The sequence below is a fragment of the Chiloscyllium plagiosum genome, unplaced genomic scaffold, assembly GCF_037043375.1.
Source record: "Chiloscyllium plagiosum isolate Xiang-an unplaced genomic scaffold, Cpla_swu_hap1 HiC_scaffold_7, whole genome shotgun sequence".
In the NCBI taxonomy this organism is placed as follows: domain Eukaryota; kingdom Metazoa; phylum Chordata; class Chondrichthyes; order Orectolobiformes; family Hemiscylliidae; genus Chiloscyllium; species Chiloscyllium plagiosum.
In genome coordinates this window covers 64,430,959-64,456,312 of record NW_028270145.1, presented here as the reverse complement: position 1 = coordinate 64,456,312, position 25,354 = coordinate 64,430,959, and the positions used below count along the sequence as shown (strand labels likewise).

General features: G+C 39.8%; 1 protein-coding gene across 13 annotated transcripts in view; it reads left to right on the top strand.

Moving 5' to 3' along the window:
* Positions 1 to 25,354, top strand: part of baz2ba (bromodomain adjacent to zinc finger domain, 2Ba) — a 356,889-nt gene that overhangs the window by 311,740 nt on the left and 19,795 nt on the right. For 9 of the 13 annotated variants that reach the window (XM_087989090.1, XM_087989091.1, XM_043693830.2 and 6 more), the window contains 4 exons: positions 12,378 to 12,630; positions 17,169 to 17,324; positions 17,527 to 17,690; positions 24,989 to 25,296. In XM_087989090.1, the coding sequence (XP_087845216.1) occupies positions 12,378 to 12,630; positions 17,169 to 17,324; positions 17,527 to 17,690; positions 24,989 to 25,296 (881 nt within the window). The remainder of the gene's footprint in view (positions 1 to 12,377; positions 12,631 to 17,168; positions 17,325 to 17,526; positions 17,691 to 24,988; positions 25,297 to 25,354) is intronic. The other 4 variants (XM_043693832.2, XM_043693831.2, XM_087989089.1 and 1 more) reach the window with 1 other exon arrangement.

Sequence of the window (25,354 nt, the reverse complement as noted above, 5' to 3'; positions counted from 1 at the left end):
GTCCACTCTTACATTTTAAGGTATCATAAAAAAATTCTTGCAGTCTTCTTTCATATTACTAGCTAGATAACCTTCATATTTCGTCTTCTTCCCTACTTATTTGTTATTAAATGTTTGTCTATTGGTTTTTAAAGGCTTCACAATCCTCCGGCTTCCCACTAACCTTCACCACATTGTATGCTTATTCTTTTATGATGTCCCTGACTTCTCTTGTTAGTCATGATTCGGAGATGCCGGTGTTGGACTTGTTAGTCATGGTTGCCTCCTCCCCTTAGTGTGCTGCTTCTTCCTTTGGGCAAATTTCTGCTGTGCCTTCAAATTGCCCCCAGAAATTCCTGCCATTGCTGCTCCACTGTCCTCCTTGTTCGACTCCCCTTCCAATCAATCAGGCTAGCTCCTCCCTTATGTCTTTGTCATTACCATTACTCAATTGTAATACTATTTTGTCTGATTCCAACTTCTCCTTTCAAACTGCAGGGTGAATGCGATCGTTATTGGGATCGCCTTGGGAGTTCCTTCACCTTGAGCTATCTTATTAAGTCTGTCTCATTACACATCTCCAAATCCCGAATTGTATGTTTCCTAGTAGCCTGTACTACTATCTGCTCCATAGAAACCACCTAAGACATTCCACAAATTATTTTTATGGAGACCCACTACCAACCCGGTTTTCCCACTTCACCTAATGGTGAAGTTCCCATGAATTTTTGTAATAGTGCCTTTCTTACATACCTTGTCTATCTAGATTTATTTTCTGCTAGTCATCCTAATTATTTCTAGGAACCCTGTTCACAACTCCCATCAAGAGTTTTGCCTTAGCCTTTCCTCTTCCAACTTGTTATGCTTTCTTGCCATTGATTTTGTTTCATTCCTTACGAACAAGGCAACCTTACCATTCTATCTGGCCTTATGCTATTTAGTTCCCAGCACTGATGCCCTTGCAGCCACATCTCTATGATACTCACAGCATCATACCTGCTAATTTCAATCTGCAGTGCAAGCTCATTTACCTGATTTCATACACAACATGCATTTAAGTATAGCACACTCAGTCCTGCATTGACTGCCCCTCCCCCCCTCCCGCCCCCATCATAGTTGCACCCTTATCTGCTGTGCCTGACGTTAGATTCTTGACCCTTTCCATACTCTGTCCAATTACTAGTTCTAGGAACTTTAATCTTTGCTGTGCCACTTAAGTTTTCCATGCTACTGAACCCTGCCCCAAACCTGCTATTTAATTTAAAGGCCTGATTGTTTGATTCATCACTGATTCAGATGCATCCAGTCCCATTGACCCAGCTTGTTCCTCTTCCAGTACTAGTGCCAATGTCCAATGAATTTAAACCCATTTCTCCCACACAAATCTTTGTACTGCATATTTACTACTTTAATTTTGTTTACCTTGTGCAAATTTATTTGTGGCTTAGGTAGTAATCCAGAGATTGTTACCATTTTAGATTAGATTAGATTACTTACAGCGTGGAAACAGGCCCTTCGGCCCAACAATTCCACACTGACCCGCCGAAGCGTAACCCACCCATACCCCTACATTTACCCCTTTTAACCTAACACTACGGGCAATTTCGCATGGCCAATTCACCTGACCCGCACATCTTTGTGACTGTGGGAGGAAACCGGAGCACACGGAGGAAACCCACACAGACACGGGGAGAATGTGCAAACTCCATACAGTCAGTCGCCTGAGTCGGGAATTGAACCCGGGTCTCTGGCGCTGTGAGGCAGCAGTGCTAACCACTGTGCCACCGTGCCGTCCTAATTGTTACCATTTTAGTTCGGCTTTTTCATTTAGCCACTAGCTGCTCATATTCCCTTGACCTATATCATTGGTACTCATGTGGACTACGGCAACTGGATCTTTTCCTTCCCACTTCAAGTTCCTCTACAGCACAGATGAGATATCCTAAACCTGGACACCAGGCAGACAACATAGCCTTCGAGACTCTCCCGCTTGGTCACAGAGAACAGTGTCTGTTCCCTTGACTATATTATCCCTGATTAAAACTATGTTTCTGTTTTCCCTCTTGAATGACTCACTGTCCCATGATGCTAATGTTTGACAAGGTCAAGGGCGAAGGCTCTTTCAACCATACCTACTGAATCCCTCGACCTACCTCAGTTGTCACCAGACACTTTGCCACTGAAGGATAAAGTCATTAATTTAAGAGGTGTGATTGTATCCTGAAACATAGCATCCAGGCAACTCGTCCCCCTAATGCAGTCACAGGGTTTAAAGCTCAGACTCTAGCTCATTAGTTCGGAGCCACAGTTCCTCAAGCAACCAACACTTGCTGCAGATGTGGTCATTATGAATCACAGTGGAGTCCACCAGCTCCTACATTGTGCAGGTACAATACATTGGCTGACCCCGCATCTCTATTTCATTTTCTTACCTCTTAATTTAATTTTTAAAAATTTCTTCCCGGTCTTTTCATTTGTAAACAGTAAATACTTCTCCAATTTATCTTCAATCTGAAAATAACCTATAATAGTCAAATTAATAGCAATCATCCAATGAACTTACTCACTCAGGCTGTATCTCACTCTCCATGCGATTTCTTCTTCCTGACCATGTGAAGCTTACTAGTGCTTTCAACAGACCCTCTCTTAAATAGAGCTGAGATGACTATGCTTCAGCTTCAATAATAATCCACGCCTGCTAAGGTCCTGTTCAAGCTTCGTGTAATTGACTGATAACTGTCCCTCAGTCAGCTGAGACAGCTATTTTGTTAACCTTTTCACTAGACTGCAAAATTTTAAACTTCTAAAATGAAAGAAGGAAGATTTACCAGTTCTATTCACACACTGCCTCCAAATTCCCTGAACTATCTGCTTATTTGGCTGTCTCCCCTCTGGATGTGATCTCTCCTTCTTGACCATGTGAAGCTTGTCAACTTGCAGACTAATCTTCTTTTTCTTGACTGTTTTGTTGCCTCCCAAATCAGTTTTCGTCTTTACATAACTCCATGTTTGGAGTCTTCCATCAGATTTTAGCTTGTGCTAAGACATTAAAGTGATTCTAATTTATAAGTTACAAAAGAAATGACTCTGACAATACCCTGGTGTTTTATTCCTCTGAGTCCTATAATCAATTACACCAGTGTTACGTAAAATAAACCGTTAGACTACAATGACACCAATGCCTTTCTGGCCTTAATTGTATTTACCACTTTAAATCTGAAATGCTCGCCTTAAACTGTTTTCATAGAAACATAGAAGATGGAGCAAAAGGAGGCCATTTGGCCCTTTGAGCCTGCTCCTCCATTTATCACGGCCATGGCTGGTCGCCCAACTCAATAGTCTAATCCTGCTTTCTCCCCATAACCTTTGATCCCATTTGCCCCCAAGTGCTATATCTAGCCACGTCTTAAATGTTTTGTCATCAACTAATTCCTGTGGTAATGAATTCCACAGGCTCACCACTCTTTGGGTGAAGGAATGTCTCCTCATCTCCGTCTTAAATGGTCTACTCTGAATCCTCAGACTGTGACCCCTGGTTCTGAACACAACCATCATTAGTAACATCCTCTCTTTGTCTACCACATCTAGTCCTGTTAGAGTTAAAATCAAACAACACCAGGTGAATGTCCAACAGGTTTATTTGGCATTATTAGCTTTCAGACTAATGGGACAGAATCAAAAATTTGTTAATAAATAGTCAGCAAGAGCAACATCATCCATAGAATTCCACAGTATGGAAGCAGGCCATTCAGTCCAAGTCCACACCAACCCACTGCCCCTATTCTATCCTTGCATTTCCTGTGGATAATCACATCCCTGGACATATGGGCAATTTAGCACGGCCAGTCCACCTAATCTGAACATCTTTGAACTATGAGAGGAAACCGGGGCACACAGAGGAAACCCATACTAACACTAAGAACGTGCAAACTTCACACACTCAGTTATTCAAGAGTGGAATTGAAGCTGGAGGCCCTGGCGCTGTGAGGGTAGCAATGCTAACCACTGAGCCACCATGCTGCCACATCCATCCATATCATACTCTTCTTTTTTTCTGTTTTATGTTTGCTTATCACCTTTCTGATTTGACTTTAGATAATCAACTAATATGTACGATCCATAATTCAAACTTCTCCCTACTAGCTGCAACCTGTTTTATTTACCCTCATCTCAATTTCTCTATGATGTCCTGCCATTATCTTGAATGTCAGATGCTCTGAATCATGTCAAACAAAATTAACATCACAACATTATTGAAAAAAAGATATAAACTATCAAAAAAATCCACATTTCCTGGTGTTTGGCAATTACACCAAATTGTTACCATTGTTAATACCTTGGATTTCTCCACTTAATAACTCAAATATTTTCGCTACTTAACACCCTAAGAAACCTCAAGTTAACTGATAGCGTGCTGAAATAACTGAATTGCAAGATCAAACAGCACATTGTCACCTTGGGAGAGAGAGGAATTCAAAGGGTACAATTGCAATCATTGCAAAGCAATACAGTTTATTCAAAATCAATTAACTTCTTACTGGATGATCCCAATTATATAATGTCCTACCACAGGCCAAGTAGAACCACTGTAGTATCCTGAACTGCTGCTTCAGATTGAGCTCCTGAAAATTTTGTTTGTCTCTCTCCCATTCCATGAACATCTCTGACAAGAATGCATTGAATAGTGATATCTAAGATGATGTATTTGAGAATGAAGATAAGAATTGCTCCCCCAGCCAGAGTACCCGAAATATCGTATGAACTTATCCCCAAACCTCACATAGGTGGATGTCTCACATAGAGAATAAAAACAGTAAAGTTCATATTGGACATGAAACATTAACTCTAATTCTCTCTCTCGATGCTGTGTGCTGAATTTCTCCAATACATTTTTCCAATATTTAATATCTGCACTGCTTTGCTTTGCTTTTATTTCACTCATAGGGAAGATCCAGGGACTTATCCAGTGGGAACTTTGAAACCTTACAATTTGAGGCTTATGTTTTTCAAGCTGTCCACTGCAGGCCCCTTTAAATGGCAGTTAATTTACCTCTATTACTTTGCACTCTACAATATTGATCCTTAATTTGAAGCCAGTGCACTGTGTTCTGTATGGACATTTCTTTGAATTGCATGTGCCATTGTTAATGGCTGTGTATCTTAACTTCATGTGGCCTTGTAATGCCATGGAAATTTCAAGCAGACCAACTGGTATCGCGAAATACCTTCCAGAGCAGGTGATTAACTTTTGTGCTGTAAAGAAGTGCAGTTCTAATAACAAAGACCAAAGCCATGTGGCTCAGATGCATATTTGCCTATAAAGTAGTACTGATCAGTTTGTTCTCTAGTTTGACAGAAGTTGTTGAGATAGTTTCATGTCATTTACGACTAAGTGACCATTTTGTTTTTTGAACACTGCACTTATGAATGACATATGTGAATCAGATACTAGGGATGACTGAAATGCTGAAAACAAATCTATGCTACTGTTTCAGCTGCTATTGTGAGAGAGCTATTCATCTAACAGGAAATACCTATGCTATGGCAAATAATTCAGTATCAAGCGACAGTTACTGTCCTTGGATAAGGGAAGTGGTCCAACAAGTTCTAAAATAAAAGTAATTCCGAGGCACTGCAGATATTATCAAAACATTTTTGCAAATGAATATTTTCTATGTTTTATGATGTAGTTTTCCAAAGTGAGACCAATCTTGATCACAGAATTGTGACAGTGTTTTTGTAATAACCAAGTGCATACTTGTGAAACTGTCATGGAACTCTCTTGGATAAGTCTTTCATATTTCTATCAGGCCTTACCTGATGATCTTTGTTTTCTTTTAATTCTTAGAAGATAATGTTTTCCTTTAATTCTGTGTGTGAACTGGAACCACATTGGTAAGTTTTAGTTGTTGCTTCTGATACTTCAGCTTTAAGAAGTGTATTTTGTCCTGACATTTTTTATGAAGAAAGGTTGTGACAGAGGTACCAAATAGTCTGCTCAAAGCCAATAAAGTAAACAGCTTGTGAGGCCTTGAGCTATTTTTCAAAGTTGAAACAACAAAGTAGCCTGAATGGGTGGGGTCAAGCTTCCACAGAACCTGGATTTTTAGTTTTAGCTTACAGCAGTTGCTGGGGTTTTGATGCTGGACGTAGAAGCTCTTATTCCTCTCCCTGTTACAGCTAAAAGCTGGGGTTCTCTTCCTGCTGCCAGAATTGAATGTGAGACAATCTATTTTATTGAATTTGCCTCAGCCAAGGATGTGTTTTTAGGATATTACTTAATACAGTTAATTAGTAGCTAATGTATATATTATTTTAAGCATTTTGACAGAGTTACAGTTAAGCCATTTCTTATATTTTGTCTATATTTTAATTGTAGTCTAAAAATAACATATTTTGGCTATAGTCGGATAGTTTGACCAATCAAATTGCATCTGGAATGCAACACTTTGAGGGGGTTTGATCTGGTCCATAATAATCTGCCCTTTGTAGAACCTGAAAAATTATCATGCAATTGCCTAGATGGAAGTGAAAATTATCCTCACTATTATTGTGAGAAACGAAGCTCACTGTTCAATAATCTCAGTCCAAGTCAAATTCTGAAGCAGTCGTTATTCATGCGGTCTTGCAAGCCGGGTGACCACAAAGTAGGCACATCGATCAGGAGATTACATTACAATTTATACAGTTCAGTTGAGTCTCTCGGTACTCCCCTTTTACTTCATAGAAGGGCTTATGCCCGAAATGTTGATTCTCCTGTTCCCTGGATGCTGCCTGACCTGCTGCGCTTTTCCAGCAACACATTTTCAGCTCTGATCTCCAGCATCTGCAGACCTCACTTTCTCCTGGAATGGTCTTAGCCCAGGTTCACTCCCTCCTGGGACTTGTTTCCTTAGCACCTTCTTGTTTACCTTCCTGCATGTAATCTGCAGACCTCACTTTCTCCTCCTGCGTGTTATACATCCCTCACATATCTGTTTGGCTATCGTATACATCCCTTTGCATCCATATTTCCTTAAGACTAAATCACACATTGCTAAATCACCCAGTAACTCCCCTGATGTAGGACAGCCATAATCTCTCGCATCATTTTATTCAACATCTCCCTCCCATCGGGTAACATCCAGCGGCCAACCACTGTCTTTGCGGCCCTTAAGTCTTTTAGTTCCTTTTCCTCCTCTGCAGTAAACAACGGGGTACCCTGACGATCTGGAATTACACGTATTAGGGAGTACATTGCAGCTCCTTGTGGATTCAGTGCCACTTCTTTAGTTACCTCATCGGCCAGTCTATTTCCTCTTACTTCCAGATCATTCCCCTTTTGATGTCCATTTATATGAACTATCGCTATTTCCCTCGGGAGTAACAGGGATTCTAGTACTCGTTCTACCAATTCCTCATGTGCTAGTTCTTTTCCTCGACTACTTATCAGTCCTCTTTCTTGCCAAATTTTTCTGAAGGTGTGTACCATTCCAAATACAAATTTGGAGTCTGTGTACACTGTTCCTTCCTTGTCTTCTAAGGCTTTGAGAGCTCTTTCTTAGGCATAGAGGTCACAAGTTTGGGCTGACCAGCTGTTAGGCAGTCTTTCAGCCTCGATAATGCTTCCCTCTATCCCGTCTACTACAGCATATCCATTGTGCCTTTTACCCTCAATCATCTGGGAGGACCCCTCGATAAACAACCGAGCTCCCGCATGCAACGGGATGTTCCTAAAGTCCATCCGCACTTTCATCTGATATTCAATAATATCAAGGCAGTCGTGTTCTGGATTACCAGGGGCCTCCCCCTCTCCCCTCCACAAGAATGTGGCCGGATTTAAGCAACTATAATGTGACTAACATGAGGTCATCCTTCTCTATTAAAATTGCCTCATATTTCAAAATCCTAGAGTCTGTGAGCTATCGTCCTGCTTTTTGATTTAGTATGGTCCGTACCAGTGTGGGGTGCTGACTATTATGGCTCCCCCAAAAGTAAGTTTCCGACTTTCTTCTACCAATAAGGCTGTTGCTGTCACTGCCTGCACACACTAGCTAGTAACGTAGCTTTCCATTCTTTAATTAACAATGAATTAATGCTGTCATGTTTTAAATTAGCTATGAATTAATATGACAGGTCACTCAGAATGTGTTTAGGAATCCTGCCAATTAATATTGATTCAGGCTAATACAATTGATTTATTATAAATATTAATTATATATATTATATAAATAAAATAATCATAGAACATAAAAGAATACAGCGCAGTACAGGCCCTTTGGCCCTCGATGTTGCGCCGATCCAAGCCCACCTAATCTACACTAGCCCACTATCCTCCATATGCCTATCCAAACCCGCTTAAATGCCCGTAAAGAGGGAGAGTCCACCAGTGCTACTGGGCATTCCATGAACTTACGACTCACTGCTCAATTACAATGTCATTGCTCAATTACAATGCTATAGGTCGTGAAATTACCGGAGCTGCCTTAAAAGGATTTGTCTATTCAAGTTTAAAAAAATACTTCTAATGCATGAATAATGGTGGAATCCAAGGTCACAGATATTAACCATAGGATTTTTTTTAACTGAAACTTCAACTATCATTGAGGGAGGGGACTTTCTGAATAAAGCTACGCTGGCACATCATCACCAATGAAACACATCAATCTTAAAATTAAGTGGAAACAAATGAGTCTAAAACACAAAAAAAAGGTTACAATGTTGTTTTCCTCTGTATTATGCTGATTTGAAATCGAATAAGATTGGCTTTTATGTAAGGATAAAAGAGATTAGTTAGAAACTGATAGTAAGGCAGTCATGACCTGTAAAAAGTACAGGAGTTAACATTTTTATTTTATAATCACTGCAAAATCCTTAACCTTCAAAGAAATCATCTTAAATTTCCATAATAGAAATCAGATCCAAAACAGTCCCAGATCTCCAGCTCCAGGGAACAAAGCACAAACATTCAATCACCTACAAATGAATGTGCATTCAAACCGAATCACAAAGGGTTAAACTTTCTATTAGCTATACAGCTCTTCTCTCTCTCTGTCACTCACACACACGCACACACACACCCCATATCTCACAAACACTTTCTGAGCTTCCCACAACAACTCCTCCAAAGGCTCCTCGCTCCACCCCTCTGTCTTTTGAATATTTTTCTGGATGTCTGGCCATGATTTAGTTACGAAGTGTACCCTCAGTGGTCCTTCAGCTACTAGCCATTCTGACACGAAGCATAAGCTGATTCCTCCTGACTGAAAGGCTGTTGTCGTTGACATATAAATTCAAATATTTACAAACACAGTCTTCGTCCAATCTGTACTTTGGCCAGAAGACGGCGGGACGAAGAATGGATTCCTTAGTCCATACAAAGGAATAATATTTAATCATCTTTTACCTATCTTTTTCCTTGTACAAGTATTATTTTTCCAATTCCACAACATCCTGCCCAACAGACTTTCTGGAGGTATGTTGTCAGGGACCCCGCCTCCATTTCCATTTCCTTTTTCCCCGGAGGCTTTTTCTTTACCCTCGGCACAGCCCATATTGAGTTCCTTCGTTAGTCCTTTATTAACTACTAGAACTCAATTCCAGCCACCAAGGCAGTACTTAAAAGTCAATTTTCTTACCTTAGTCCATGCACGGAGTTGCCTGGCTCAACGTCTCCCTGTGCCTACCGTTCAAGTATTACCACTTAATTCTCTCCTGGTTCAGAATGACTCCCTGAGGATTCTGGTCAGTCTACCATCGAAAAACACAGGACAGTTCTAAAAGGGAACGGGACATGTCTTCCCAGCCATTGCTGGTGCCTACACCGTCGGTGATGACTGGATCCAAGACGAGCCCCCAATTGTGAGAAACGAAGCTCACTGTTCAATAATTTTAGTCTGAGTCAAATTCTGAAGCAGTATTTATTCATATGGTCTTGCAAGCCGGGTGACCACAAAATAGGCACATCGATCAGGAGGTTACATTACAATTTATACGCTTCAGTTGAGTCTCTCGGTACTCTCCTTTTACTTCATACCTGATCGTTGTATTGCTCTGTGCAGCTGCTAATCTAATTGGGTTTACCACATCTGTCTCTAGCCGGTTGTTGGCATGCAACCCCCCACCCCCCCCCCCCCTCCCCGGATAGCTGGGTCTTATTACTTTTGCTGATGCAACACTGGGTCTTATTTGGTTATCTTGTTCATACTAACTCCCTATGTGCATGACAATTGCAACTGTCATGTCAATACATCTATCTCTACCAGTCGACCACCTCCCTTTTCGGTTAGTTATTTCTTGGTCTACACCCTCGTGATTCCGCCTTGTAATTTTTGCAGAAACAACAACCTTCACAACTGCATCTCACAATTATCTTGATCAGAAAACATCATTGGTTGCTGACAGGTAGCACCTGAAGGTCTTTTCCTGAACAATTTCTGCATAATATATTAGTTGGCATCCGATCCAACCTAACTCAATCAATAAGAGTAGAGTGAATTTCAGAGATAGTTTTCTTTGAATGGTGGGGCTCTACTTTCGTTTTACAAATTAAAATTTAGCATTGGAAGAATAAACATGAAAATGTGTTGAATAAGGAAATCTAAATGTTGAAGGCTCAAAATTAGTTGCTGCATTTCTAGGAGGTATTTCTGTCATGTATTTCTCCTCATATGATTGCCATTTTGCTACTAAGTCATTCTGCAACTGGTTCTGTATGATGCATATATGCTGTGATGTCACTTTCATTAACAATAGAGGCAACACTGATGTATGAGGAACCTGCCTTCTGAGGTTTTGTGTTGGAGAACAGTAATCTGTACACTAAAATCACAAAACCCTGGGGCAGGAATTTCCATTGGGTGTTCCTAGAGCAGGGGTTCCAAACCAGCACTTGCAGGAAGCCATACGAGCAGAGGTGTGCTACATTGTTTTTCTGACCTATTGAAGAAGGTATATGGGGTAGTGATACTGTCAGTCCAATCAGAGGAAGAGCCGTTCTAGAGCCTCAATGGCGCAAATAAAGAAGAGGTAATCATATAGTCAGGAGATGTAATGTGAATGTGGATCTCAGGGTGAAAAAAAAATCAAAAGAACCACACTGATATTCCCTCTGATCCACAGAGAAATTCCTCCAAGCGCATTCTTGCATTCACAAGGCTTCTCTTTCATGCCCCCAGCTCCTCTTTGGAGTAATGGGTTGTTTCCATTAAAGCATCTGCATGCAACAGGGGCTGCTTTGTCACTGGCAAAACACAAGTAAGCCCTCTGAAACATTTTTAATTGGGTCCAAAAATGTGCAGTTGACTGGGTGCCCCTGTTGAGCAAGCATCTGACTCTTTTACCAGAAACTTCATTGGCATTAAGAATGTTTGTGGGAATCATCCTAATAAGGTTGCCTGCTATTTTCCTGACCCAACCATCCCAGAGTCCATCTTTGTAGGACTCGTACAATTTGACCTTGAATATCAGTTTGATTGCCCATGTGTGATGATTCAATAAATTTTCTATTTCATTTTAGGATCATAGTTTTAAGGAGCAGGAGCAGGCTTTTGAACTTCTGTGGGTGCCCCACTTTTCGACAATATCAATACAGGTCTAATTGTGGTCTCAATGCCACTTTCCTATCCATACTCCATAATTCTTGTCTATCCAAAATTTGCCTAGCTTCTCTTTGAATGAATGAACATCCCAACACTGCTCTCAGGAGAAAGAGAATTCCACTTCTTAATGATCCTCAGAGAGATTCTCCAAATTTTTAGCTTGAAGGGGAGACCTGTTATTCTTAAACTTCATCCCTTAACTCTATTGTCTCCCCACCGCCACCCCAACCCCTCCCCAATAAAAGAGGAAACATCCTGGTTTCTGCTGTATTGTGTTTTGCAGAAAATCTATCCTTGTGTTCAGGATAAATTAAACTAAAGTATTTGCCTCTCTTAATACCGCAGGTTTTAAGTTGTTTTATAAGAATGTTTATTGCTTTTATTTTTTGTTTTTACAAATGTATCCTACCTCATTTGTTTGTGAAGACCAGGCTAGACTGTGTAGCTCATTGATTTGTTGCTAGAACCCTTTTAGCAACAGTCTTCAAATTGCTTTTGGAATGCATATTAAAATATCCAGTCATCCTTTTTCTCTCCCATGTCATTGTTAGTTGGTCATTGCAAAATCCTTGCACTTTTTGTTTAATGGGATGATAGGCATTGCTGGCTGGTATTTATTGCCCCTCCCTAGTTGCCCTCGAGAAGATGGAGGTGAGCTGCCTTCTTGAATTGCTGCTTAGCAACTTTTTAAAAGGATGTGTACTCATAAATTACACATTTTGTTAACCAGTTTCTGAAGTATCCAACATACCTTTCCAATATCTGACAATATTTTCATTTGCAATAAATTCAAGTAAATTTATTTTTTATTTTTTCCAGATGAAACCAGGATTACCTCTGATAGGACTTCCATTCTGTGGTTGGCCAACTGGAGTACTCAATCCAAGTATTGCCTTTACCCCACCCAGTTTTGGATTGACAGAAGGGAATGTTAATCCTTTTCTGTTACCTAGCATTCCTACAAATGAATCACCAGCACTGCAAAATGAAAAACTTCAAAACAGTGCATCTTCTTCAATTGCTGAAGTAGCAAAACCAGTGGATTATCCTAGTCCAAGACCCATTGCAAAAGGTAAGTGAGAAAACGTTTTTGTAGAAGTTGTGCTATATTCAAACGTGGAACAGTGAAATTTCAGTCATATCTATTGCAAAACTCAAATAACATAGTTCTTATCATCATTCACTGTATATATGATCATGTTAATGAGTTTGGAAATTATTGTATCAGTAGACTAGCAAAATTTTGTTTTTTCTTTTAAATCAGCATGTCGAGATCTTTAAATTTAAAAGTCTAATAATGCTGTTTAGAAGGTGAACTTAATAGAGACTGTGATAGTGTGAACTGGAAATAATGAGCGCTGAAAACGTTTCATTGTTGGACCTTTTCATGTTTAAGTAACCATTGACTTCATTCTATGAAACAAAATAATTGTATGTTATATAATTTAACTTTACTAGGTTCAAACTAAAGTAAGCTTAAAGAACATTTTCCAAATATTTTGTTTGGGAAGGTGTGGGTTTTTAATGTATTAAAAAAAACAAAAGTGATCTGTGAAATCTCCAAGGAAAACTACCATAGAGTTTAAAAGAAGTTTTTAAAACATGTTCATGAACTAAAAAGACATATAACTTTCATAACAATATAAAACATTATAGCATATGGCCCTTTTAGCCCTTCTACCAAACATTAGGATTGTCTTCAACTCCACTTTCCTGCTCAATTACAATATCCTGAGAATCCAAATATTTATATATTTCAGCGTTGAATATGCTCAACCACTAAGCATACATAGCCTTCCCAGGGTAGACAATTTCAGTGTTTTACAATGAGCCAAGAAATTCTCATTTTGGTCCAGCTGGAAGAAACTGCTTCTCAGCATGTATCACCTGATGAGCGGCTTATGCCTGAAACATCGATTCTCTTGCTCCTCAGATGTTGCCTGACCGGCTTTGCTTTTTCAGCACCACACTCTTCGACTCAGCATCTATCACAACCATGCATGTTTCATTAAGACCATTTCCAGTTCTAAATTCAAAATAATATGGTTTAATTCTACTCTTCTTGTAGAGCAAATTCCTCTTTTCAGGTATCAATCATTGTATTTTACTGGCTGTAAAATTGACTTTTGAAATATTTGGTTGTAAAAGTCACTACATAAATGGAAGGTTTTTGTTCTATCTAAGACTAAATATTCTTCCTCTGGTGTGAAAACCAACATTTATTTTAGTTTATTTGTTCACTGGATATGGGCATTGCTCATCCTAATATCCTTTCAGAAGGTGGTGATGAGCCACCTTCTTGAACTGCTGCAGTTTGTGTTGTAGCTACAGCCCAGTCCTGTTAGAAAGGGAGTTTCAGGATTTTGACCCAGTAACAGCAAAGGAGCAGCAATATAGTTACAGTTCTGGAGCGTGTGAAGGTAGATCGTTTCTTGCTATTTTGAAAAAGGTACTCCATGTAATTGATGCAGTTTGACATTCTTTGCATCCGGTATACATATTTTGCAAATATGTTAGTTTCTCCAGGATGGAGGATGTCATAGACTGCACTTTTATTGCTAGTTTTCACCATGCATAGCATCTTTGTTGCTTAAAAAGGATTCCATTCCCCCATAGTAGCTGGCTTGAGATCACAACCAACACGCCACTCAGGCCTGAATCTGGTTTCCTGCTAGAAGTCATAACATATTCATTATACATCACATTTCTCAGTACAGATTGGTTACCAGGCTAGAAGGGGAATCCTGTCCAGCCATTGTCATAACTCTTGTCAGGAATCGAGGTATAACTGCATAGCTGGCCTGCAATGAGAGCCATGCCATCACTAGAATTGTTATCAACAATCAGCATGTTCAAGCAATGCCACTGCCTGAACATTCAGAATTTTTTTTTTGCAGTCCAGTCATCAGCTGTATGATTCAGATATCTCATCATGAAGAATAAGCTCTTAACACCTGGATATCAAACTGTGAAGCAGAAGAAACAGTATGAAGAGTTGGAAAAAATGTTGACAAGCATACCCCCAAGCTGCCAGGTGGTCAGAGTAGATTTCCAAACATCATTTTTCTGAAATCTTTCTTTGCATCCTCAACACACCAACAACCCAGCAATTCTTATCTACCACTTTCTAATTACTTTCCTTTTGTCAAATCTTTTGTCTTGTCCTCGCTTTTTAGTACAAGTGTAAAGAACACCAAAAAATAATTTTATCAAATAATTTATCTGTAACAGTTAACAGATGTGTTTGTAAATGACTCTCTGTAAACCATTTGTCATTCTTGTATGCGTATTAACCTGTTTTCGTGCTCTGATGAAGAGTTACCTTAAAATGAGAATGGAGTGCATGAGTGATGTAATGCATGAGTGATGTAATGCTGTAGAAGCCCCTACTAATGATGCATTCACATTGAAGATGCTGTCTTAGTAGGAAACTTCTACATGGTAGACACCATTGTCATATTGGCCACTTAGTACATTTTTGAAAGATGTCCGCAACCTTGTGTATAAGCATGTTGGCAGGTTGTCTAGTCTGCCCCGCATTTCCTGATATATCCCTTCTGAATTTGTTTGGAAGTCTGCATCCTAATGATTTGAGTACAGCAGAGCTACAGCAAACAATCTTGCTTCCTGGGGAGTAGGCACGTGTGTTGTCCTATTGCCTAGATTGAATATGTTCAGAGATTCACTGTGTGAAAACCTGCAAACCACATCTCACCTCTGAAGTATGCATGCTACTAGTACCTGAACAGGTTCTGTTAGGGTGAGGAAGACAAGAGCTGGCTTCCTCTTCCTGAAGGTACCTCCATGTCTTCAGCACTTGAAATCAAAATGAGGGACAAGGCTTAGTGTGAAGGGAGCAAAAAAATATGTAACTGGTGGAAGCATGAGTACTATTTCACATGCGGTATTAATGGGTGAGTTAAAAGTAAGAAGAGAGAAAACTAGTAAGGTTTGAAAAAAGTTGTGATATCTCCTCTAGCATGGCAGTTACTAGAATTGTGACTCTGCTATGCTGATGATGGGTTTAACTTGATTAATGAAGAGAGGATTTATTTCCTATATTCAGTTAACTTTCTCTTTTGAAAGAATAGTATGCGTTAGTTGCAAAGGTATTTGAGGAGAAGGAAGTATAAAATGTGATATCATAATTATGGGAGAGTATTGGGATGTGGTGGAAGTTGGACTATTGTGGTTGGAGGTGTGAGCAAATGTAAACCTTCGACATTGATCTCCCCGATTTCTTCCCTTGGACAGTTTTGTTTGGCCTGAGGTCAGGAAGGATGTTTGTTTGTCTCTCATCTGGGCCAGGATTTCCTGAAGTAGCATCAAAAAACTTAAAGGGATAACATAGTATCATGAGAATTCCTGCAGTGCAGATAGAGGCCATTTGGCCTATCGAGTCTACACTGACCCATCCAGAGAATCCCAACCAGACCCACAACCTGTCCCTGTAAACCTGCATCACCACAGTTAACCCACCTAACCTGGACGTAACAGGGCAATTTAGCACAACCAGTTCACCTAACTTGCACATCTTTGGTCCGTGGGAGGAAACCAGAACACCTGGTGGAAACCCACACAGACGCAGGAAGAATGTGCAAACTCCACACAATCACCAAGGCCGGAATCAAACCAAGTCCCTGACGCTGTGAAGCAGCAGTGCTCATCACTGAGCCACTGTGCCACCCTACAGTGTACAAGTCTAGAAATAAAATTCTGTATTTGGAGAATACCTCTCTGGCTGTACCCAAAGTATACCTCCTTCCACACAGAATGTTGGCTTCTGTTCAACAGCATCAGCAACACTTGATTACTGCCATCCATCATGCTGGTTGCGTGCTTGACTCACAATAGGTTTACAGCACAAAATGAATGACTTAAATAGTCCCTACATTTATCTGCAGACTTGTTGATTCCACCTTCCTTTTCAGCTGTTCAACTCGATGAAGAATGGATATGTCAATTTCAAATATTTGATCTTGAATTGACCAGTTATGCACAGCTTCATGAGTAACCTGGCTTTCTTCATCAACTATCACTATTGCATCCTACTTGGAATGAGACAATAGACAGATTATATCTGTGACCCACTCTTTGTTCACCCATTTTATGGTGAAATTGAATTTCTTGATAATTATTTTCACTCCCTCCAGTTCTCATTCATTATTTTATGTTGACTATATGGGGTGTTTCCTTTAAGTAGTGTTTTTCTTGTTTCTTCTACTATTTTTGTTGTAGTTTATGTGTTACTCTTGGCATTCTATTCTTAATCTTTTGGCAGCACATGTATACTTACTTACATTCTCTATCTCTGATTATAAAAGGAGTGGTGAGTAACTTTTAATATTTTTTGAGTTAGGTGCTGGTTGCATTTTAATGCAATAATATTTATTATATTTTCTTCCAGCTACACTATGTTAAAACCCCTAGTGTTAGATAAAAATTGAACTGCTGAGCTACCCTGATCATTTGACATCATTGCAGTCAAATTGCTGGAATGTTCATAAAGAGAAAGGGAATGTAAAAAATGCTTTTAGTAGATTTTAAGGACACTTTTTTAAAATAAGCAATTATTGATGTTTGTCACTTTGTATTTATTTGTTTCATAAGAAATGCAACAAGGCTGGTGGAGAATCATTGATCCAGAAGAGCTAAAGACGCTGTCTAAAGTACTTCATCTCAGGGGAATAAGAGAAAAGGCTTTGCAGAAACAACTTCAAAAACACTTGGATTACATCAGTCAGGCCTGCATCAAAAGTAAAGATGGTATGAAGTTATAATACTGTTTTGAATGCATTTGAACAGCTCATTTGTACAAATAGAATTGTTATTTGACAATGCTGAATTCACTGTAGTTATTAAATGCTAAACTGACATGAATGAAGATTTTGTTGGATTCTACATTTCTGTTAAGAGACAGAATAACAAGAGAAAGACTTTCAGCAATTCAAAATTATTTCTCACTTAGTTGCAATATTTGAAATAAGTGAAGATGATGAAGAAAGCCAGGTTACTGATGAGGCTGTGCATAACTGGTCAATTGAAGATCAAGCATTTGAAATTGACATAGCCATTCTTCAGCAAGTTGAAGAGCTGGAAAGAAAGGTGGCATCAGCAAGTCTGCAGATAAAGGTAGGGACTATTTAAGGTATTCATTTTGTGCAAAATAGTATAAAAGCTTGTATAAACTGATGAAATTGTGTAATACATTAAGTTAGGAAATATTAAATAATGGTTGTAATTAATGAAGAATTAAATAATGCCTGTCATTAAAGTCTGGTACAGGAACAGAGTGGATTTGTTATTGGATGATCTATTGCCAGACTATTGGACTAGCAATTCCGTGAACATGTTTAAATCTTAGAATAGTAGTTTAGAAAATTTACTACAATTATGAGAACCTTGAACATAAAATGTTGGAAAGTGAAAAAGACTACAAAGGAAGAAGAATGTTTACAAAAAAGCAGTAGCTGCAGAAATTGTAGGTGCAGTGGATAGTGTGAAGATTAAGATGATGGAGATACCAAAAAGGCAGGTGATACTTAAGAAACATGGTGCACTTGGTTTGGTTCACTTGCATTCCAGTTTACTAAAGGAAGTGGGAGTGGAAGTTGAGCAAGGGCTTCTCTAAATAGAGTCATTGAGATGTACAGCACGGAAACAGACCTTTCAGTCCAACTCGTCCATATTGACCAGATGTCCTAACCTAATCTAGTCCCATTTGCCAGCACTTGGCCCATATCCCTCCAAACCCTTGCTATACGCATCCAGATATCTTTTAAATGTTGTAATTGTATCAGCCTCTACCACTTCCTCTCACAGCTCATTCCATACACGCACCACCCTCTGCGTGAAAATGTTGCCCCTTAGGTCCCTTTTAAATTTCTCCCCTCTTACCCTAAACCTATGTCCTCTAGTTTTGGACTCCCCAACCCCAGGGAAAAGACCTTATTTCTTTACCCTATCCATGTTCCTCATAATTTTATAAACCTCTCTAAGGTCACCCCTCAACCTCCGATAGTCCAGGGAAAACAGCCCCAGCCTATTCAGTCTCTCCCTATAGCTCAAATTCTCCAACCCTGGCAACATCCTTGTAAATCTTTTCTGAACCCTTTCAAGTTTCACAACATCCTTCCGAAAGGAGGGAGACCAGAATTGTACACAGTATTCCAAAAGTGGCCTAGCCAATGTCCTGTACAGCTGCAACATTACATCCCAATTCCTGTACTCAATACTCTGACCAATGAAGAAAAGCCTTCTTCACTATCCTATCTACCTGTGACTCTACTTTAAAGGAACTATGAGCCTGCACTCCAAGATCTCCTTGTTCAGCAACGCACTCCAGGACCCTACCATTAAGGGTATAAGTCCTGCTCTGACTTGTCTTTGCAAAATGCAGCACCTCGCATTTAGCTGAATTAAACTCCATCTGCCACTCCTCAGCTCATTTGGCCCTTCTGATCAAGATCCTATTGTACTCTGACGTAACCTTCTTTACTGTCCACCACACCTCCAATTTTGGTATCATCTGCAAACTAATCTTTCAGTTTTTCCTAGATGTTTAGGGGGGCTAGGGGTTTGGCAAATATGACACTTTTATTCAAGAAAGGATGTAAGATCAGTCGTAGTAACTACTGGTCAGTGTGGCTAAGGTTCGAGAAGGCATTGTCAGATTTTTTAAAAATATGCTAACAATTTGAAGAGGTTTGAATTAAGTAAGGTGAACGTGCATGCATTTGTAAAAAAAAATCAAATTAGGTCTGACTAATTTAATTTAATGGAAATAAAGAAGTTTGAAGGAAATGTGAAAAATCACAAATGCTAGAGAACTCCGGTCTGGCAGTATCGGAGGGTAGGGAAACAGAGTTAATGTTTGGAGTCTGGTGTGACTCATTTTCAGAACTGAAAGGCGTGAAAAATGTTTTTTAAAGTACTTTTGACATAGACAAAGGCCAACACAGAAAATAAAAGAATTGTTAATATCGGAGAAAGAGAAAAAAGGAGATATAAAATGGGTGTAAAAGAGAGAGAGAATAGATCTTAGGAGCAACATAATCAAGACAGAAATAAGTATTAAAACAAATATTTTAGTCTCATGGAGAGTTAGGGTCAATTGTATTGAAAAAAAAGGCTGAAGTGCGGAAACAGTATGTTTAAAGTAGTTGGAGATGGTGGTTTTCAAATGGTTAATTCTTGATCACCCTGTCAATCATCATCAACATGATGGAAGTTATTAAGTGTTGTCAAGCAGCACTTATTCATCATTAACTAGCTTATTGATGCAAAGTTTCCAGGTCCCCTTTATAGCTTTAGTCCAAACATTTGCAGAATTCCATTGGTGAGATGAGATTGATCAGCCTGGATATGAAGGCAGCATTCGGTAGAGTCCAATACCAAGAAATCCTAGTCCATAGGATTGGGGAAAATTGCAAAGGACTGGGGTTATAACTTGTGTGTAACTTTGTCAAGATTCTTCTTTCTTAGTGATCTTGAAATTTTTCACATTACAACATGTTTTTCCAAGGTTTCTCATACTAGATCTACTTTAAATCCAAGATCGATGTTAAGCAAAGGGATGAAAAGATATGGGCCAAAGGCACGTATATGGAGTTAAGCCAGATCAGCCATGAGCTCATTGAATAGTAGAATAGACTGGAAGGGCTGAAGGGCCTACTCCTGTTCCTACTTCTAAGGAGCAAATTTTCCAAAGTATTATTGTTGATTGTTCTTTTTAGAAGTTAGTCTTGTCAGTCCCTAGACATCTCTGCTGGAGGTGCAGTGCCCAAACCTTAATTATCATAAGCTCAATACTTGCATGTCTGTGGTGAAAACATAAGGAATGGGGTTAATTCATTCTTTCAACGAGCTGGTAAAGGAATGATGGGGTGAATGGTTTCCTTCTTTGCTGGATGATTCTATGATATATTGACACTCCCTACATTATAAAGGCAGAAGTGTGAAATGGTGGTGGCAGTGCATTAAGTAATAACTTGTAAAATGGCACTGGATGCACACTTGAAAACAAAAAAAAACTTTTCATGACGAAAGAATGAAGGAATGGCTTTAGTCAGGTTTTTTTTTTACAGAGAGGGAATAAGCATAATTAATTAAGTTGGTCACTTTATTGCTTGTGGTTCTATGACTTCACTGTTGCATGATATTGAGTGGTGTTACTAATTATCAACATGCTGGTGATCACTTGAACAGAAACTGAAATGTACCACTGCTGGGTCTTGTAGTGTCCCTATCCCTAGGCCAGAAGGTCCATATTCAACTCCCACCTGCCTGGAGGTGTGCAATAGCATGTCTGAACAGGCATGACTAAAACAACAACAAAGGGACCACTGGTGGAATTCGAATCCTGGTCTCCATAAATTACCTATGTCTATGGATTACTAGTCTTGTGACAATATCACTTTGCTACTGCCTACCCTGCCATCTATAATGCATGGATTCTGAAGGAACGCCTGATCCAATGAATGGACTACCTTGTCTTCAATGACATCATCCTTCTTGAATATTGCTGCAGCTGCCCACCCCAAAGTAGTGTAGACCATTACACCATTCCCTTGACTTTTTCTGTTGTATATGGTGTTGGAGTCAGGACACAAGTCATTCACTGCAGAAAATCCAATACTACTATTAATCTTGTGGTCCATTTCAGGACATACCTGGGCAATTTTCCACATTCTTGGGTAGATTCCTGTCTTATTGGAATAACTCAGCTAGGGGTGCAGCAAGTTCTGAAGCATGGACATGGAGCCTTCTGCAATTCACTTTGTTACACACATAAGACACACACTGCGCACACTTTGGCTGATGAATCAGTGCACTTCTGTGTTGAACATCACTTAGAAGAAACACTCAAGGTGACAAGTGCACAGAATGTACTCTGGGTGGGGGACTTAAAGTCTCCCACCAAGAGTGGGTCAGCCACACAACTGCTTACAGAGCTGGTCGATTCCTAAAGAATATTGCTGCTGGACTGGATCTGTGGTAGGTGATAAAGGAATCAGCAAGAAGATAAAACCTCATCCTTACCAATCTACCTGCCACAGACATATGTCCTTGACATTATTGATAAGAGTGACCTCTGCAAAGCCCCACCTTGACATTGAGAGTCACCTACATCATATTGTATGGCACTATCATCATGCTAAATAGGATAGTTTTGAACAGATCTGGCAACTCAAGATTGGGCATATGTGAGTTTTTTGTGGGTCATCAACAGAAGCAGAATTGTACTATTATACAATCTGCAACTGTATGCCCCTGCATATCGCTCTCACTGCCACCAAGCCTGGTTCAATGAAAAATGCAGGGGGTCATGCCAGGAGCAGCATGCAGCATATCTAAGAATGAGTTGTCAACCTGCAACACAGGACTACTTGTGTGCCAAGCATCATAAGTAGTGATAGACAGAGCTAAACAATCCCATAACCAATGGATCATATCTAAACTCTACAGTTTTGCCACATTCAGTCATCAATGATAATGGACAGTCAACTCATTGGATGAGGAAGCTCCATGAATCATCTCAAAGACAGAGGAGCCTAGCAGATCACTATAAACAATAAAGCAGAAGCATTCACAACAGTCTTCAGCCAAAAGTGCTGAGTGGATGACCCATCTCTGCCTCCTCCAGAAGTTTGTAACATTGCAGAAGTCAGTCTTCAACTCGTTTAATTCACTCCATACGTTATGAGGAAATTGTTGTCGGCCAGTTAGATAATGTAAAGTCTGTGGACCCTGGTGATGCACTCTGCTCCAGAGCTTGCGTCCTTAATGTTACAGTACAACTCCAACTTTGGCATCTTCTCATCTATGTGGGAAATTCCCTGGGTATGTCCTAATCCCAGGACAAATTCAATCCTGTCAGTTACCAACAGTCCTAATAACGCTATCACAAAGCACTTACTGGGCAATAACCTGCTCACTGGCACTCAGTTTGGGTTCAGCCAAGGTTACACTGCTTCTCACTTCATTACAGCCATTGCTCAAAACAAAAGAGCTGAGTTCCAGAGTGACTGCCCTTGACATATTGTCCACATTTGACCATGTGTGGCATGAAGAAACCATAAAAAAACTGGAGTAAAGGGGAATCAGGAAAAACTCCTGCCTAGCTGGAGTCATACCTGGCACAAAGGAAGATGGTTATGGTTTTGAGGTCATTTATCTCCACTCCAGGACACCTCTCTAAAGGTTCCTCAGGGTAGTGTCTGGGCTCAATCATCTTCAACTGCTTCATCAATGACCTTCCTTCCATCACAAGGTCAGAAGTGGGAATGTTTAGTAAGTGCACAATATTCTGCACCATTCGTGACTCCACAGGTACTGAAGTAGTTCATGGCCAATTGCAGCAAGATCTGGCTATATCCAGGTTTGGCTGGCTAGTGCCAAGTAATATGCCACCAAAAAAGTGCCTGGTACTGACTATCTCCAGCAAAAGAAAATGTAACCATACCCCTTGACAGCAATTGGCATTATCATCGCTGAAACCCCTAATGTCAAAATCCTGGGGGTTACTATTGACCAGAAAATGAATTGGACTTGCAATACAAATACTGTTGCTACAAGAACAGGTCAGATGCTAGGAATCCTGCAGTGAGTAACTCACCTCCTGATTCCTCAAAGCTTGACCATAAGATGCAGAAGCAGAGATAGGCCTTTTGGTCCCTTGGGTCTGCTTCGCTGTTCAATGAGATCACGTGAGAAGTTACATGACACCAAGTTATAGTCCAACAAGTTTATTTGAAATCCAAAAGCTTTCAGAGAACACTGCTGCTTCGTCCAGTGAAGTCATGGCTGATCTGATAGTCTTCAATTCAATTTTCTTACCTTACCTACATAACCCTTATTTAGAGATGCTGGTGTTGGGCTGGGGTGTACAAAGTTAAAAATCACACAGCACCAGGTTATAGTCCAACAGATTTAATTGGAAGCACTAGCTTTCGGAGCACTGCTCCTTCATCAGGTGGTTGTTTGGAGCAGCGCTCCAAAAGCTAGTGCTTCCAATTAAACCTGTTGGATTATAACCTGGTGTTGTGTGATTTTTAACTTTGTACATATCCCTTAATTTCTTTATTGGCTAAAAATCTATTTCAGTTTTGAATACAGTTAATGACCCAGCCTCAACACTCTCTGTGACAATGAATTCCACAGATGTACTACCATCTGACAGGTGAAATTCCTCCTCACTTCTTCTGTAATCAAGAGATAGATCCTTTACTTAGATTAGATAGGCCTAACTGGATCTTACTCAGATGAGAGTGGACTGGTCCTGGACTTTCCCATAAAGGTCAACAGTACATTTGTTTTCCTTATTACCTGCAGAACTTGGATGCTAGCTTTTTATGATTCATGCATGAGGATCCACACTCCCCTCTCTGCTGCAGCTTTCTGCAGTTTTTCCCGTTTAAGTAACAATCAAATCCTCTGTTTCCTGCCGACATGCATAGCTTTACATCTTCCCACATTATATTTAATCTACCAAATTTTTGTCCACTCACTAGAATTTATCTATGTCCCTGCGCAGACTCGATCATCCTCACTTCTTGTTTTCTCACCCATCTTTGTGTCATCTGCAAATATGCCAATAGTACATTCACTTTTATCATCCGAGTCATTAACATATAGTGCAAATAATCGTGGCCCCAGCACTGATCCCTGTGGCACTCCACTAGTGACAGTTTGCCATCCTGAAAATGCTTCCTTCATCCCACTGTCTATTAGTTAGCCAGTCTTCTATCTATGCTAATATACTACCCCAACATCATGTGCTCCTCTTTTCTTCAGAAGCCTGAATTTTGGAAATCCAACTATATTACTTCTCATTCCCTTTATCTATCTTGCTTGTTACCTTCTGAAAGAACCGTACTAAATTTTCCCTTCATGAAGCCACATTGACTCTGCTCTGTCTGGAGGTTTATCGTACCTGCAATAACATAGTGCTGGATATTTCTCTTTAGTTTTTATAACAAATTACTATTCACTGTGAGAAACATTTCCTTAATGTTGGTATGCAGAGGAGAAACAGCTATAGATCATATATCTGTGCTTGCTTAATTTTAAGAATAGCCACCCCCAAAAGTTTAGTGATCTCAGGCCTGTGCAGAGCTTTCTTGTCTCAGCTAAGAAGTAGTAAGGTGATTATAGTGTGCTTTAAGCTAAGGAAAAAATTAGCTGGGACAGTCCAGTAAACTCTCTGCATGCTTGATGTGTCAAAGGAAAGAATTGGTGATTCTTCCTCCTTTTCCCCATAGTTATATAACCTACCTACACTAATTTTCCAGGCTTTCACTTGATTGCACCTGAGAGCTTCCAGCATCTGTAGAGTTGTATCTCCGTGTATCATTGCATTCAGGAGTGCAAATTCAAAAGAAAAAATCTATTTGAAGAACAATGAAGCAAACTTTTTTATCCTTATACAGGGCTGGATATGTCCAGAACCTGCTTCAGACCGAGATGATCTAGTCTACTATGAACACAAACCTTTTGAATTGGAGCAGACTGGTGGAGACCACAATGGCGAAGAGGACATGGAAAATTACAGCAATATAGAACGACGGGATGGCAACCCTCTAGATATAGCTGTAACGAGGCTGGCTGATTTGGAGAAGAACATAGAGAGAAGGTATCTGAAGAGCCCCTTAAGTACCACCATTCAGATCAAACTGGATAATGTGGGCACAGTTACAGTTCCTGCTCCTGCACCATCCAATACTGGTGATGGTGATGGGTAGGTTATCGAGATTAACTTGGAAAATTATTGTGCTTTTCTGCTAATTGGAGCCTTT